Here is a 14222-nt window from a genome sequence, read left to right as displayed (position 1 = left end):
TATAGATAAATTTAAAATGAAAAAATTAAATTTCTCTACTAATTAGACTGAACTTATATTTTCAAATTTTTTACTAAAATAACTCAAACATGTTTATTTTGTCAAAATGATTATTTCATTTTTTTAAAAAATAAATTTATTTATTTGTTTATTTATTTTTGGCTGTGTTGGATCTTCGTTTCTGTGCAAGGGCTTTCTCTAGTTGTGGCGAGTGGGGGCCACTCTTCATCTCAGTGTGCGGGCCCCTCACTATCGCGGTCTCTCTTGTTGCGGAGCACAGGCTCCAGACGCGCAGGCTCAGTAGTTGTGGCTCACGGGCCCAGTTGCTCCGCGGCATGTGGGATCTTCCCAGACCAGGGCTCGAACCCGTGTCCCCTGCACTGGCAGGCACATTCTCAACCACTGCGTCACCAGGGAAGCCTGATTATTTCATTTTTAAAAGCTATTCACTGACCATTAACTTAAGCTAAAATGCTATGTTTTATTTTGATTATGGATTGTAATCCTAATGTGAACAAAAAATAACTACCCAGATATTATGAATAAAATCTATTTCTGACTTGCAAAGAGCTTGTAGTATATTATCCAACAAGAACAAACTTTTTGAAAAGACCTAATGTAATATATAGATGTAAATCTGTTTTTCCTGTCTCCTGAGGGCCTTCTTGTCATGAATCCAGAACCTAGATTTCTAAATTTCTTGTCTTGAAAAACATTATTCAACTTTATGCAAGAGTATTTATTCAAGAATATTCTTTATTCAAGAATATTCCTGCCGATTCTCTTAAACAGCATTTTGGTTTGTACCTTTTCCTAGTAAGACCTTTGCCATTTGTTTCACTTAGATTAACATCCTGAACATTAGTGTTTTATTCATGTGGAAGGGGGGGTGAGAGACAGCAGTTCGGACCCAGCCGGCATTTTCTGCCAGGCCCTTCCTGAGAAGTAGCGATGCACTTTGCGCGGACCTCAGTGTCCGGTCCAGGCATTAGTGACTTTAATCTGGTCTCAGTAAGATCCTTTGTTGATTAATAATGAACAAGCTGTGTTTCAGTGTGTGACCGTGTCATGACTTAACTTGCTCAAGTGCCCTGAAAACGGGAATAGAGGGCACTTCTGTCCCACCCACTGCTGTGTGCCACCGTTCTGTCCTCACGGCTCTGGTGGCCCAACTCGCGTGACCGTTACACCCTGTGAGGGTCCCATATCCTGTGCATAGTTTGTTCACGTTTAAAACCAGTGGTAAGAAGAGTAGTTTAAAGTTCCTGGTACGGTTTAAGGCTGAGGACAAATCCCATTAGATGGATTTGTTTGTATTTTCCAAAGGATAGGTGACCACCCCTCTGTCCCCAGGGGAGAGGGGCTGGCTGAGCACAGCTGCCGGGCCCTGATGGCCCCCCCGCCCCCGGCCAGAGCGGCCGAACCCCTGCTGCCTAATTCTAGTTAAGCTGCCTAAGCGGCTGCAGGAAGCTCAGCCTGCTGTGCCCTGAGCAAGCACGTCTGGGGTCAGGGGAGGAGGTGGAAGGGCTTCCATCCCTGGGAAGGTGCCTCTCTCTCCAGGCTTCTCTCCGATGCACCCAGGTCTTGGAGCAAGCAGAGGTCTCTTGTGGGGCGATGAGAAAAAGAGGGTTAGGTATAGAAGTCTTTCATGAAACAGAGGTCGGTTTTTGTTTTTTTAAAGCTTTGGATAATTCAGGGTAGAATTTTTGTACCTTAGGAAATCATCAGGTGAGAATGAACGTGGAGGGAGCTGCAGAGACCGCAGTAGCGATGTGCTCAGGCGCCCTGAGAAATGCCTAAAATTACCCTGGAAAATGGGCTCCCTCCCTGTCGTCGCAGTCCTTTTGGCTGTACTGATGCGCAGTTGGATACACAGACGCCTGCCCTTGCACCATAACTGTTAGAACCCTGTTCCCTTGTCTCTTAGTTTCAGAACAGATTCTGCTACTTGTGTTTATATTCAGCTAGTAAACAGTTCTTCCTTTCTTTAGCATTTTAGGTTCCAAATTTTCTGTAGGTATCTGGCCCTTGGCTTGTTTCTGCCACTTCTGGCTTGACAGTCTGTTGTTGAAATTCAGTTTCTACAGACAGCAAACATTTGTTTGTTGGAAAATGTGGGGGGTTTTTTCCCCCACAAACGCCTAAATGTGCTGCGCTTAAAACTTTGATCCCTTTTGTACTTCCACGGTTTTGTGTGGACCCTCCTTTGAGCCAGCGGATGGACGTGTGTTCACAAACACGAGTGTGGCCTCCTGGTCCTTACAGTTTGCAGCGGGTTTTGAAAGCAGGTTCCCTGTTTTTACTACTAAAAACAGTATTCCATACTGTAACAGGATATTACGGTATTCCTGTCATGCTATCCAATCTCTGCAGGTGCTGAAGAGAAAATTCTGGAAGAGTTTAAAGAAACACACAATGCCGACTCTCCAGATTTTCAGCTCCAGGCGATGATCCAGGCTGCTGGGAAGCTCGTGCTGATTGACAAGCTGCTGCCGAAGCTGAAGGCCGGCGGCCACAGGGTGCTCATCTTCTCCCAGATGGTGCGCTGCCTGGACATCCTGGAAGACTACCTCATTCAGAGACGGTGAGGACCACACACCGGGGTGGGGAGCTGGGGTCAGAAGACGGGGCTCCACGCGCTTCACCTCCAAGTGGCGTGGGGGGTTTTTTTGTTGTTTTTTTTTTCGTTTTAATTTTTTTGGCTGCACGGCACGGCATGCGGGATCTTAGCTCCCTGACCAGGGATCGAACCCATGCCCCCTGCAGTGGAAGCTCGGAGTCTTACCCACTGGACCGCCAGGGAAGTCCCTTGAAGTGGCGTTTATAGTAAAGGGGACAGGGTAGGGGACATGTGTCACACCTCTTTTTAAAAGCTATAGATGGGCATGACGGCTATTCCATGTGACACGTGCTTTTGTGGGCAGTTCTGCTTTCCAGTTCTTGCCTTTGGCTAGGGGAGAACAGTTCTTACCGAAAATTGAAATTGTTTGTTGTTTCACTGTTGGCGGTGTCAGCCCTTTTCAGAGCTTAGATATTTCCCTGGAGAGGAAGTAGAAGGAACTTTAATCTTTGGGGCATTCGACCAATTGTATGAAAAACTACAACAACACCTATTTGCTCAGAAATTATTTCTGATAAATAATACCATCCTGTTAATATATATCCCATATTATAGTACTTTCTTTAAAACACCAAAAAAGGAACAAGTGTATTTTGGCCGTTCGTCAGGCCTCCTTGTTAATTCACACTGACATTTTCTAGGTACCCGTACGAAAGGATCGACGGCCGCGTCAGAGGGAACCTCCGCCAAGCAGCTATCGACAGGTTCTCCAAACCTGACTCTGATAGGTTTGTTTTCCTCCTGTGTACAAGGGCAGGAGGTTTAGGCATTAATCTTACTGCTGCTGATACCTGCATCATCTTTGATTCCGACTGGAATCCCCAAAATGATCTCCAGGTAAACACGCAAGAAAATCTCCCCGATGCCTCCCTCTCCCACTTTTGGAAGTCGTTCTGCTATGTCAGACCAATAAATTAAAATCCTGTAGTCGCTCAGGCAGTGTCCCGTGATTGGGGCAAATGAACCAACTAGTAATCAATTTATTAATAATGTGAAAGTAATTTCTTAGTGTGTTAACCCTCTTCTGTTAAACTGCACCCCTATTTATTGGAACAGATGCTCTTATAACTGACGGTCGGGTCTTTTCTTTCTTTGGTAGCCATTCATTTCCTTTTTCTTCCAGGCTCAGGCTAGATGTCATAGAATAGGACAGAGCAAATCTGTGAAAATCTACAGGCTGATTACAAGGAATTCTTACGAAAGGGAAATGTTCGACAAAGCTAGCTTGAAGCTCGGTCTGGATAAAGCTGTCCTGCAGTCCATGAGCGGAAGAGAAAACGCTCCCAACGGGGTAAAGCATGCTGCCCACACCGTGCATTCACTCTCGCTCCATTATTTAGCTTGTACTGAGAAATTTTCCAGCATCTGATTGTCTTTTGGCCTCGATGTTTTAAGCATATTTTGTCACAATTTCCTTTGTTATCATTAAGGTTTACCCTCTTTGAGAAAGATGAATCATTTGTTCAGTCTACAGACAGTTCTAAAAATATTTCTCTAAAACAGGTACAGCAGCTTTCCAAGAAAGAAATAGAGGATCTTCTCCGGAAAGGGGCCTACGGTGCACTCATGGATGAGGAGGACGAGGGGTCTAAATTCTGCGAAGAAGATATCGACCAGATTCTCCTCCGGCGAACCCACACCATCACCATCGAGTCTGAGGGAAAGGGTTCCACGTTTGCTAAGGTGCGGATCGATCCCAAGCGGCGGGTGTTCTGTGGCAGCGGAACAGAGCTTGTGTCACGCGCTCACGGGAAGCACACGTAATGTCTGCTTTGTATTGCACGTTAAGAGATTAGTGGTTAACTCCCGCTCGACGGAGCCCCCAGTGCACGGAACACTCGTTGTGTTTTGGGTTCTCTTCTCTGTACCGGGCCTCGGGGTCACCCTCACCTTGTCCCGGCCACGCTTCCCGCCTCGCTAGGCCTCTTCCTTTACCTGTGTTCCGGACCCGCCCTCTCTGCTTCTTGAGCCTCTGCTCCGTCACCCTCTTCCCCCTTTCCTGTGATCCTGACTCCTGACAGAGCCTTCAGACCGGTCAGCTCACCCCTATCTGAAGAAGCCCCCCATCCGTTTTCCGCTCTGGCTACAAGCCTGCGACTCTTCTTTTGCAGCGAAGATCCACGCAAGCGTTATCTACGCTGCTGTCTCCCCTGCCTCCCTTTCTGCTAATTTCCCACCTGCCAGCTTCCACCCCTCCCTCACCTCTCCACTCCATCCCTCCGCCTGGGGCCCCTTCTGAGGCTTCCCCCATCCACACCCAGGCGCAATGACACGCTTTCATTTTTAACAGCTCTATTGAAATGTAATTTACTTACCGTAAAATTCCCCTACTTTAAGTGTACCGTTCAGTGCCTTTCCCGTATTCACAGACTTGTACAAGTATCCCCACATCTAAGTTTAGAACATCTCCATCACCCCAGTAACAATCCCGCCACCCCGCCTCCCGTCCCCTCCCCCTCTAAGTCCTGGCAACCCTTCAACTGCTTTCTGCCTCTCGAGGTTTGCCTACTCTGGACATTTCATATAAGTGGAATCATACAACGTGTGGTCTTCTGTGCCTGGCCTCGCTCACTCAGCACGTTTTTGAGGTTCATCCATGTTGTAGCACGCATCAGTAATTCCTTACTCTTTATTGCTGAACAATATCCCATTCTATGGTTATACCTCATTTACCACTTGTTAATGGGCATTCCATTCACTAGCTGATAATGAAATTTGGATTGTTTCCATTTTTTGGTTATTATGAATACTGTTGTTACATTTGTGAACAAGTTTTTTGTGGACATATGTTTTCATTTCTCTTGCATATATACCGGGAATGGAATTACTGGGTCGTATGTTAACTCTGTGTTTAATCCTTTGAGGAACTGCCAGACTGTTCTCTAAAGTGACTGTGCCATTTTCCCTTCCTGCTAGCAGTGTTTAGGGTTCTGATTTCTCCGCATCCTCACCAACGCTTTTCGTTGTCTGACTTTTTGATTATCGTCCTATTACTGAGTGTGAAGTGGTAGCCCACTCTGGTCTGATCTGCGTTTCTCTGCTGCTGTTTAGCATCTATTCATGTTCTTATTGGCCATATATATATATATATATATATATATATATATATATATATAAAATCTTTGGAGAAATGTCTATTCAAATCTTTTGAACAACTCTGAACTCTTTTGAGTGAGTTGTCTTTTTTATTGAATTTTAAGAATTCCGGATAAAAGTTTCTCATCACATAATACAATTTGCAAATATTTCTCCTAGTCTTTTCCTAATGGTGTTTAATTTTAAGAAGCCCACCCATATTCTCTTTTATCGTTTGTGCTTTTGGTTCATTGTTTAACCTTAGGTCACAGAGATTTGCTCCTGTGTTTTCTTCTGAGAGTTTTATAGTTTTCACTCTTAACTTTATGTCTCTGATCCCTGTTGAGTGAATTTTTGTGTGTGATGTGAGACAGAGGTCCAGCTCTCTCCTTTTGCATGTAGGTATCCAGTTACTTCAGCTACTCCACTTGTCCCAGCTACTCCACTTGTCCCAGCTACTCCTCTTGTCCCAGCTACTCCAGTCTTGAAAGGCTCTTCTCCTCTGGGCTCTGTGACCCAACACCTTCTCCCTCATGTCTTTCAGCCTCTTTTCAGGTTGTTTCCTCCAGCCTCACAGGCACCTCAGATTCAGTAGGTACCAAAGCAGATTAATCATCCCTGTCCCTCCACCCTCTGTTTGCACGCATGTGCATGTACACACACACACACACACACACACCCCTGTTTTTTCACCTGAGCCACGCCTTTCAGATGCCAGAGTTGGATGCTGAGGTTTTCCTGGCTTCCTCGTCCTTCAGGCTTCACATCCACTCAGATTCCAACTCCTTTAATTTTACCTCTTAAAGACTACCTTCTAGACTGTATCCTTTTCTTCATTTCTGCCGGTCTTCACTGTTCCTCCCTAAACTATGGCCGCAGCCTGTCCTACTTTGTTTCTGCCCTCCCTGCTCCAGGACACCGCTGTGGTCCCTCTGACAGGTGACTTTGGATATGGTCGCATACCTCTTGAGATTATTCCCATTTTCAAAGAGTTCCCCACTACCTCAGGATGGAGTTCAGACTCTGTTAACAGGACATGCAAGGCCCCGCTTGACCCGGCTTCTGCCCTCCTCACCAGCTTGACCTTGGGCTACACTCCCCTGACCACCCAAATCCCCGGCCGTACGACGTGATCACCTTTCTTCTCTGTGCCTTTGCACATGCCCCGCCCTGAACGTTTCCACATGCTTTCCTGTTCTGTGGGCTTTTAACACTCTGGTCCAGGCACCGTCTTCTGGAGGGCCTGTTCTCTCTTCCCAGCAGTGCCCTCCCTGTACCCGCACCCAACCTGAGCCTGGTTAGGGCTCCTCTCTGCATATCGGCTACACCTGTACGTACCTTTGTTGCCTGTCATTTATTATGCTGTGCTGTCATCTTTTATTTTATCATCTTTTATCAACCTCAGCTGCCTGAGGGACAGTCCTTCATCCCAGTCCCACGGACCACAGCATCTGGCTCACAGTAGAAGGATGTGTCCATGTTCGAGTGAATGAATACATGAAAGCTGCTTTGCATTTTGCCACTGAGAAAAGCATCTCAAAGTAATGCATGTTTTTTTTCCCTTTTAGGCCAGTTTTGTTGCATCTGGAAACAGGACAGATATTTCCTTGGATGATCCAAATTTCTGGCAAAAGTGGGCTAAGAAGGCGGAATTGGATATTGATGCCTTAAATGGGAGGGTGAGTGAGAGGTCACCTTCAAAGTCTGCCTGATCTCCCCCAGGGGTTGCTTTTTCAGAAGTTTCAACTGTATGTGCTGTCTTTTAGAACAACCTGGTTATTGACACTCCAAGAGTGAGGAAGCAAACCAGGCTGTACAGTGCAGTGAAGGAGGACGAGCTGATGGAGTTTTCAGACTTGGAGAGCGATTCTGAAGAGAAGCCCTGCACGAAGCCACGGCGGCCGCAGGACAGGTCCCAGGGCTATGCCAGGAGCGAGTGCTTCAGAGTCGAGAAGAACCTGCTTGTCTATGGGTGAGTCAGGCTCATGTGAGAGACGGAATTTTATTCAAAAAATAGTTAGAATTCCAAGTGGCGGAGAAAAGCCCTATTTGTGTTTGGATTTCTGTGACTCCCCGTAGCAAATGCCTTTGACACAACCCGGGCAGGCCTGGGGCCTCTTGGTTAAAGAGCTCAAAGCTGTGCAGATCCTCACGGATTCGAAGGGGGTTTGCCCCTTAAGGAATTATGTCAGATCCAAATTTACTTGCTAATCATTAATAACTCAGAATGAAGTCTCAGAATAACAACATCTTTTCCTAGTGTACCTTCACATAAAATTACCACTATGGTAATCTTTCATTATTTTTCCATTATAAAAATTTGTTAAAGGCAATCGTCTCACTTGTATAGCTCTTCCAACTCATCTGAAACATAAATGGTGGTCATTTCAACTCTCTGAATGGGCCGTGTTTCCCCTACTGGACCGCAAGATCCACATCTGACCCATATCTGAACCTCCGGCACCCACACAGGCTCTGAAAGGCAGGTGCTCGGTGAGCGTCCGAATTCGTAAATACGCGTGCTCTGGCACATGGTGGGACTGTAGGTGAATGCCACTCAAATGAAAAAACTGCCACCAAAACAATATTTCTATAGATCTGATGACATCTGCTCTGTGATTTTTTTTTCTTCCGATGGATCATCATCAGTTTCAGAAGAAACACAAACGTTCTGCTAACGTGGCAGATAGGGCTCCTACCTGGCCCTTGTCTGTCTCGTGGGTCCTTTCCGCGGGCACCCCGGGCTGCTGTTAGGATAGACGCTTCTCCTCCTGCCGTGTGCCCTGCTCCGTCTCATCTCTGTTTCCACATGCAGCCCTGCCCACCCACCCCCAGCACTGACTTGATCCGCCCTCCACCTCCTGCCCTTGACCTCTGAGCAGGCATCACCTCAGCACTTGCCCCAGAGGGTCTCCCTGCACTCGCTGTCACCCTCGGCATGTCAGGTGATAGCCTCTCCTGCTGGAGCCCTGGTGAAGGGCTCCGTGAGGACCAGGGCTCCCTCTTCGTGTCCTCGGGGCAGAGTGCGGGGCCGGTAGGCACGGTGAGTGCTGGGTCAGTGGCTGCTTATGCAGTAAAGGAGGTTCCACTGCAGCTGGTCCCGTGTCTCGGCAGCTGTGTCACCTCTCCTCATCATCTCTGCAAGCCGGGCATTCTTTCCTGGCCACCCCTAGCTACTGAGCCCTTTGCTGCTTCCCCTGCTTCCATGTTTCACCCTAATGATCAAAGTTGAGAACGTTGCTGCTAACTTTAGAAACGGAACATTAGTAACTGCTGAAGCCAAGCAGTATACTTAGGACATCTGTCTTTCGTAACGCCCTTCCCTCCTCCCACAGGCATCAGGTGTGTTGGACACCTACCACCTGCGGGGCACTGTGCTAGGACACGGCCGTGAGCAGGCGGTCACGGCGCCTCCCCCTCCACCCCCGGGGGCAGGTGGGCAGGCAGGTGAAACAGCAGAAAGGGCAGTAAACTGGTAAAGCCGCACAGGTGCTCACGTGCCAGTGGGGCAGAGGCACGTCCTCTCTCCTTTAGGATGCAGCTCGGGGCTGTCTGCCCACTGCTGGGGGTGGGGAGTGAAAGAAGGCACGTGAATGGATATCGCAAATTAGCTGGGGTAAGAGGGAGGGTGGGATGTCGGGCAGGGAGGAGGAGAGAGTTCCCAGCAGAAAGAGCGGTGTGTCCGAAGGCGATCTGAGGAACTGGGGGAACTTCTCTGAAGCCAGGAGGACCAGGCGGGGCAGAGGCGGGGCCGCGGGGTGAACTGTGCCCCTCGCGCGGAGGCTGGTTCCTGCCCTGAGCGCCTGGAACCCGGGGAGGGCACGCTCACGCAGCGTCTGCCTGTGCGCTGCACGCGTAGGTCTGTCCATGGTCCTCTCTCCCCCCCCCCGTTTCACACAAGGACCTGGGAGCGCTCTTGTACTTGGCACCTAGCACCCCTGTTTCAAAGGGAGACCTTTCATGGCCTCGTTAATTATCAGGGCGTCGCTTGGAGGCGAATAGATGCAGTTGCCCCTTCAGCCGTGTGCACGCCTGATTTGGGGGTAGTCACTCTTGTCACCTTCCATCTCAAATGGTGGGTCAGCATCGGAAAGTACGAACCATGCCCGCGTGAAGTGGAGCAGGGGGTTTCCAGGTCTCAGCTGGGAAGGCCGGTGCCATCCCCTGCCCTGCGGCTCAGTGAACACGCGGCCGGGTGGTAACGGTGCGCCCTGGATTGCCTCACTATAACCTGATGTCGGATGTCGCTGGTTTCGACCCAGGCTCTCCTAACACTGCCACCTGACCATGAAACCAAAGCCGCACGTCTAAACCCAGAGGCACCATCTACATGTGAATGTTTGCTTTGCAGCTGGGGGCGCTGGACAGACATCCTCTCCCATGGCCGCTACAAGCGTCCGCTCAGCGAGCAAGACGTGGAAACCATCTGCAGGACCATCCTCGTGTACTGCCTCAACCACTACAGGGGGGACGAGAACATCAAGAGCTTCATCTGGGATCTGATCACGCCCACGGCCGATGGCCAGACGCGAGCCCTGGTCAACCATTCCGGTGGGTCAGCGTCGCGCCTCGTACGGCGGGGTCCCAGGGAGCTGCTGGGGACGCTCGGGACGTGTCCCAGACCCCATGTGTCCCTGCCTTGCGCGGAGATTCCTGACCCGGGGTCGTGGAGAGCTTCTATTGTTATGGTTATCATGACTACTCTGCTTGTAGGTTTATCAGCCCCGGTGCCCAGGGGGCGGAAAGGCAAAAAGGTGAAAGCCCAGAGCTCGCACCCGGTGGTGCAGGACGCCGACTGGCTGGCCGGCTGCAACCCAGATGCCCTGTTCCAGGAGGACAGCTACAAGAAGCACCTGAAGCACCACTGCAACAAGTACGTCAGGGAGGGCGGCCGTGGGGAGCTGGCGATCCTTCTTCTTCTTAAACGTGCACGTATTTAACTATATGTATATACTAGATATATATCAGTAAGACTATTATACCGTATTTACCGTGTTGGTGCAACTTTACTGTTTTTCTTGAAACATGATGCCAAGTCACGTGCCAGCCTGCCTTTAGGCAACTGATTTTTTTTTTTTTTTTGGGTGGTAAAAGATGCATGATACAGTTTTACTATTTTAACCATTTGTAAGTGAACAACTCACTGGGAATGATTATACTCAGATTGCTGCGTCCTCATCACCACTGTCTATACCCAAAATCTTTTTGTTGACCTTAATATGAACTCTGTACCTATTAAATGATTTCTCCCCCTGGAGCCCGTGATAACCACCATTCTACCTTCTGTCTCTGTGGATTTGCCTATTCTAGGTACCTCATAAGTGGAATCATATAATATTTGCCTTGCTGTATCTGGTTTATTTTACTTAGCCTAATGTTTTCAAGGTTCATCCGTGTTGTAGCTTGTGCCAGATTTTCGTTCCTTTTTATGGCTGAGCCATGTTCCATTGTACGTATAGACCACATCTGTTCATCCATCCATCCATCCATCCGTCAGTGGGCACTTGGGTTGGCTGATACCTTTTGACTGTTGTGAATGATGCTGCTATAGACGTTGTGGATAACTAAGTTTTAACCAACGTGTATTAGAGAATTATGGTTAACTTTATATGATCCCGCCTTCAACTGACTGCTTTCAGTCGAGGGACTGCGGAGTTCACATGGTATTTTTTGCTTCATAATGCCTCAGTTACTGGGTCCTTTCTTCTTACGTCTGAGCTTAGAATCATGTTCCTTATCTTTATTTCCAGAACCTGATTGTATATAATTGAAGGATACTAGATCTGAATTCATTTCATCGCTTGGAGCTCTGTGAGCTGCCGACACATTACACCAGCATCCACATGTGTTGATTCCTTCCGTCCTCTGAGCGTGCGTGTTCGGTATCCGGGCTCAAGCAGCACTACCACTGCACAGCTCTCCCCTTCCTGGCTTTGGGCGACCTGGGACAAGCTCCTTGACCTCTCAAAGACCCACTTTCTGTATTCGTCAAACAGAGCTTAAATAAATGTCTATCTGTCTTTTAAATCGTAGCAACAAAAGTCTGAGCACCTAATACTGGCAGCACGCCAAGCGCTTCCTATGGATTATGTGTTTTGAGTTGTCTAAGACAAGTCGTGCTCTTTCATCCCCATTTACCTGGCAGGGAGACCAAGTCTCGGGCGCTTAAGGTCCCTCAGCTAGTTAAGGGGCAGCGAGTGCCCTTGCTTTCGAGCAGCCCTGCCCATCTCGGAAGCCTGCCTCCCCTCAGGGTTGTCGAAAACCTCAGTGAAATAATTCCTGGAGAACATCTGCTACTCCTGGGTTGCACTGACTCGTGGTTCTCGTCCCTTTTTAAATGCAGTGGTGCTTTCAGGGACTACCTTTGATCATCATTGCTGGATTTTGACTGACAAAATTTTTCCTTTCTGAGTCTTCAAAACCATTACCTCAAACCCTTTTGGCACCTCAGAAACTGCTGTTACTGCCGTAGCATAACGGTTCTCCCTAAAGTCCTGTCCCGCTTACAGCTATTAGAAAACTTCTGTTTCTTTGTGGCTTATGTGAACTTGGGGTCCATAACCTTCTGAATTCTGGATTCAGACAAACTGTAAGTGAAGGGGTTTAGTGTGGGAACAACGGCTCCTGTTCCTGGACCCCAGTGTGATGGTGGCGGTTTTTAATTTCCCACTCTGATGTCAGTAACAGACTTCTGTAGGGTACGCGGCCCAATTAGTACGTGAGATGTAACTAGTGTTCTTCACATCTTCCCCTGGGTCTCAGGAGAAGAACCGGCAGTGCCTCTTCCATCTCCTCTCTGGGATGAGCAGTCAGAGAGAAAATGAGACCCAAATTGAGGGACCTCCTGGAAAATAGCTGGCCAGTCCTCTTCAAAAGTTTCAAGAGACAAAGACAGGAACGGTCTCGAGTTGAAGGAGACGAAAGGGGTAGGACAGTTCAGTGCGCACGTGCTCCCGGCCCGGATGCTGGTCCAGACAACGGGCACCAGTTGGGTAGCCGCTGAAATGAGAATGAGGTCTGGGGACTTGTTAGGAGTCCTGTCTGTCTGACTCACCACGTGCAAGCTCCTTAGGGGTCAGAGGCCACCTCCCATCACCCTGTTATCCTGCCAGGCCACTCAGCTTGCCAGTGCATTGGTTTGAATTTTTTCCTCTAGAAGAAAGGTGACATTCACAGTTAGTTCGTAAAAGTCTCCACAAAACTAAAATTCCTCATGAGGTGGAAAACTTTGTCTTCTACCGAAGGGAGAGAAACCGTTAGGATCACTGCTGCTGCACCGAGTTTTGGTGAATAAAGGAGGATCCAGCTAAAGGTGGAGTGCATCCCCTTGCCAAGCATCCTCTGTAAGGAGATCTGGTCTGCAGGCTCTTCTTGTGCCAGCCATGGGGGCCCGCACTGTCGCTTTTCTTCTGCTGGTTCAGTGTGGCACAGCCAATATTTAATCTTATCAAAAGAAAGAAATCTTAAAAAAAAAAAAAGAATTATCCAGAAAGATCGCTTACTTTGGAGTGCATTCAGGTATTTACAGCCTCACGCTTTGCCCGCTAAGAACCCAGGTGGGCCAGGAGCAGCCTGTTGGTGGAGAGGAAGGCGGGTCACGGGGTATCTGTATGATCAGGAGTGGTCTGTCGTGGTGAAGCCGCCCCTAGCTGTCATTTTGATATTTGCAACGACAAGTGCCATGTCCCTAGAGGCATTATGAAGTGATGGAGTCAGAAGGCCTAATTCTGAGTGGTCCATGCTCAAGGTGACCCTGTGACCTTGGATATGTCACTTGTCTTCTGTTGGCCTCAGTTTTCACGTTTGTGAAAATGGAAATTGTAACTTGCTCCACTTTGTCATAGAGTTATTGTAAAGATCAAATGAGCTCGTGTTAGTCAATGTGATACGTGGGTTGTAAAGTGTTCTGCAAGTGTATGATGGGATTATCCAGCTAGGGGAATAGCCCTTGGTGTTATCTACTCATGGCCAAGGAGGTAGTCTTCAAATGTGAGTCCTGAATGCACACTGGGGGCTGTCCAGCAGGAGATGCTAGACTTGGAGTAGACAGGCCCTTGGGGATTTACCAGGTGGGCATTATTGAAAGAATTAGGTTTACGCCATTGAGGAAATCCACGTGAGATCAAAACTCTGGTTCCTAGAATTCCATGACTTTTTAAAAACTGATTCCTTGAAAATGACTAGGAACTCCAGTGAATTGGACACATTTTAATCTCCTTTGTGATGTTTTATTATTATTTGTTAAGCTACAACTTAGGCTTCCAGGTAATATAAGCTAGAAGGAATAAAAAACGGTTGCTGTTCCTTAAGGGGGAAACGTGAGGATCCACTGCCACCACCATCTTCCTTTCTCGGAAGCAAAGTTGTATAATCTGAAAAACCTGACATTCCATATTGAGGGTTTATTGTAAGGTAGTAAAACCAGATTTTATATCTCGTTTATTCCTACAACTTCTGATGTGCTTCCAAAAATGGCATGAAGGCAGCAGCTGAGGAAATTTTATGAGATAATGAAGCAGAACAGTTA

At 48.0% G+C, this 14222-nt stretch overlaps 1 protein-coding gene across 1 annotated transcript in view; it reads left to right on the top strand.

The window, feature by feature from the left end:
* The window catches only part of CHD7 (chromodomain helicase DNA binding protein 7), a 118728-nt gene that overhangs the window by 87196 nt on the left and 17310 nt on the right, over positions 1-14222 (top strand). The window contains 8 exon segments of the mRNA XM_036829850.1: positions 2374-2584; positions 3262-3457; positions 3744-3911; positions 4124-4303; positions 7264-7374; positions 7462-7667; positions 10047-10246; positions 10409-10568. Coding sequence (XP_036685745.1) covers positions 2374-2584; positions 3262-3457; positions 3744-3911; positions 4124-4303; positions 7264-7374; positions 7462-7667; positions 10047-10246; positions 10409-10568 — 1432 coding nt within the window.

The sequence above is a fragment of the Balaenoptera musculus genome, chromosome 17, assembly GCF_009873245.2.
Source record: "Balaenoptera musculus isolate JJ_BM4_2016_0621 chromosome 17, mBalMus1.pri.v3, whole genome shotgun sequence".
NCBI lineage: Eukaryota > Metazoa > Chordata > Mammalia > Artiodactyla > Balaenopteridae > Balaenoptera > Balaenoptera musculus.
Note: the sequence above shows the minus strand (reverse complement) of the source record. Positions and strands in the feature narration are given on the sequence as shown.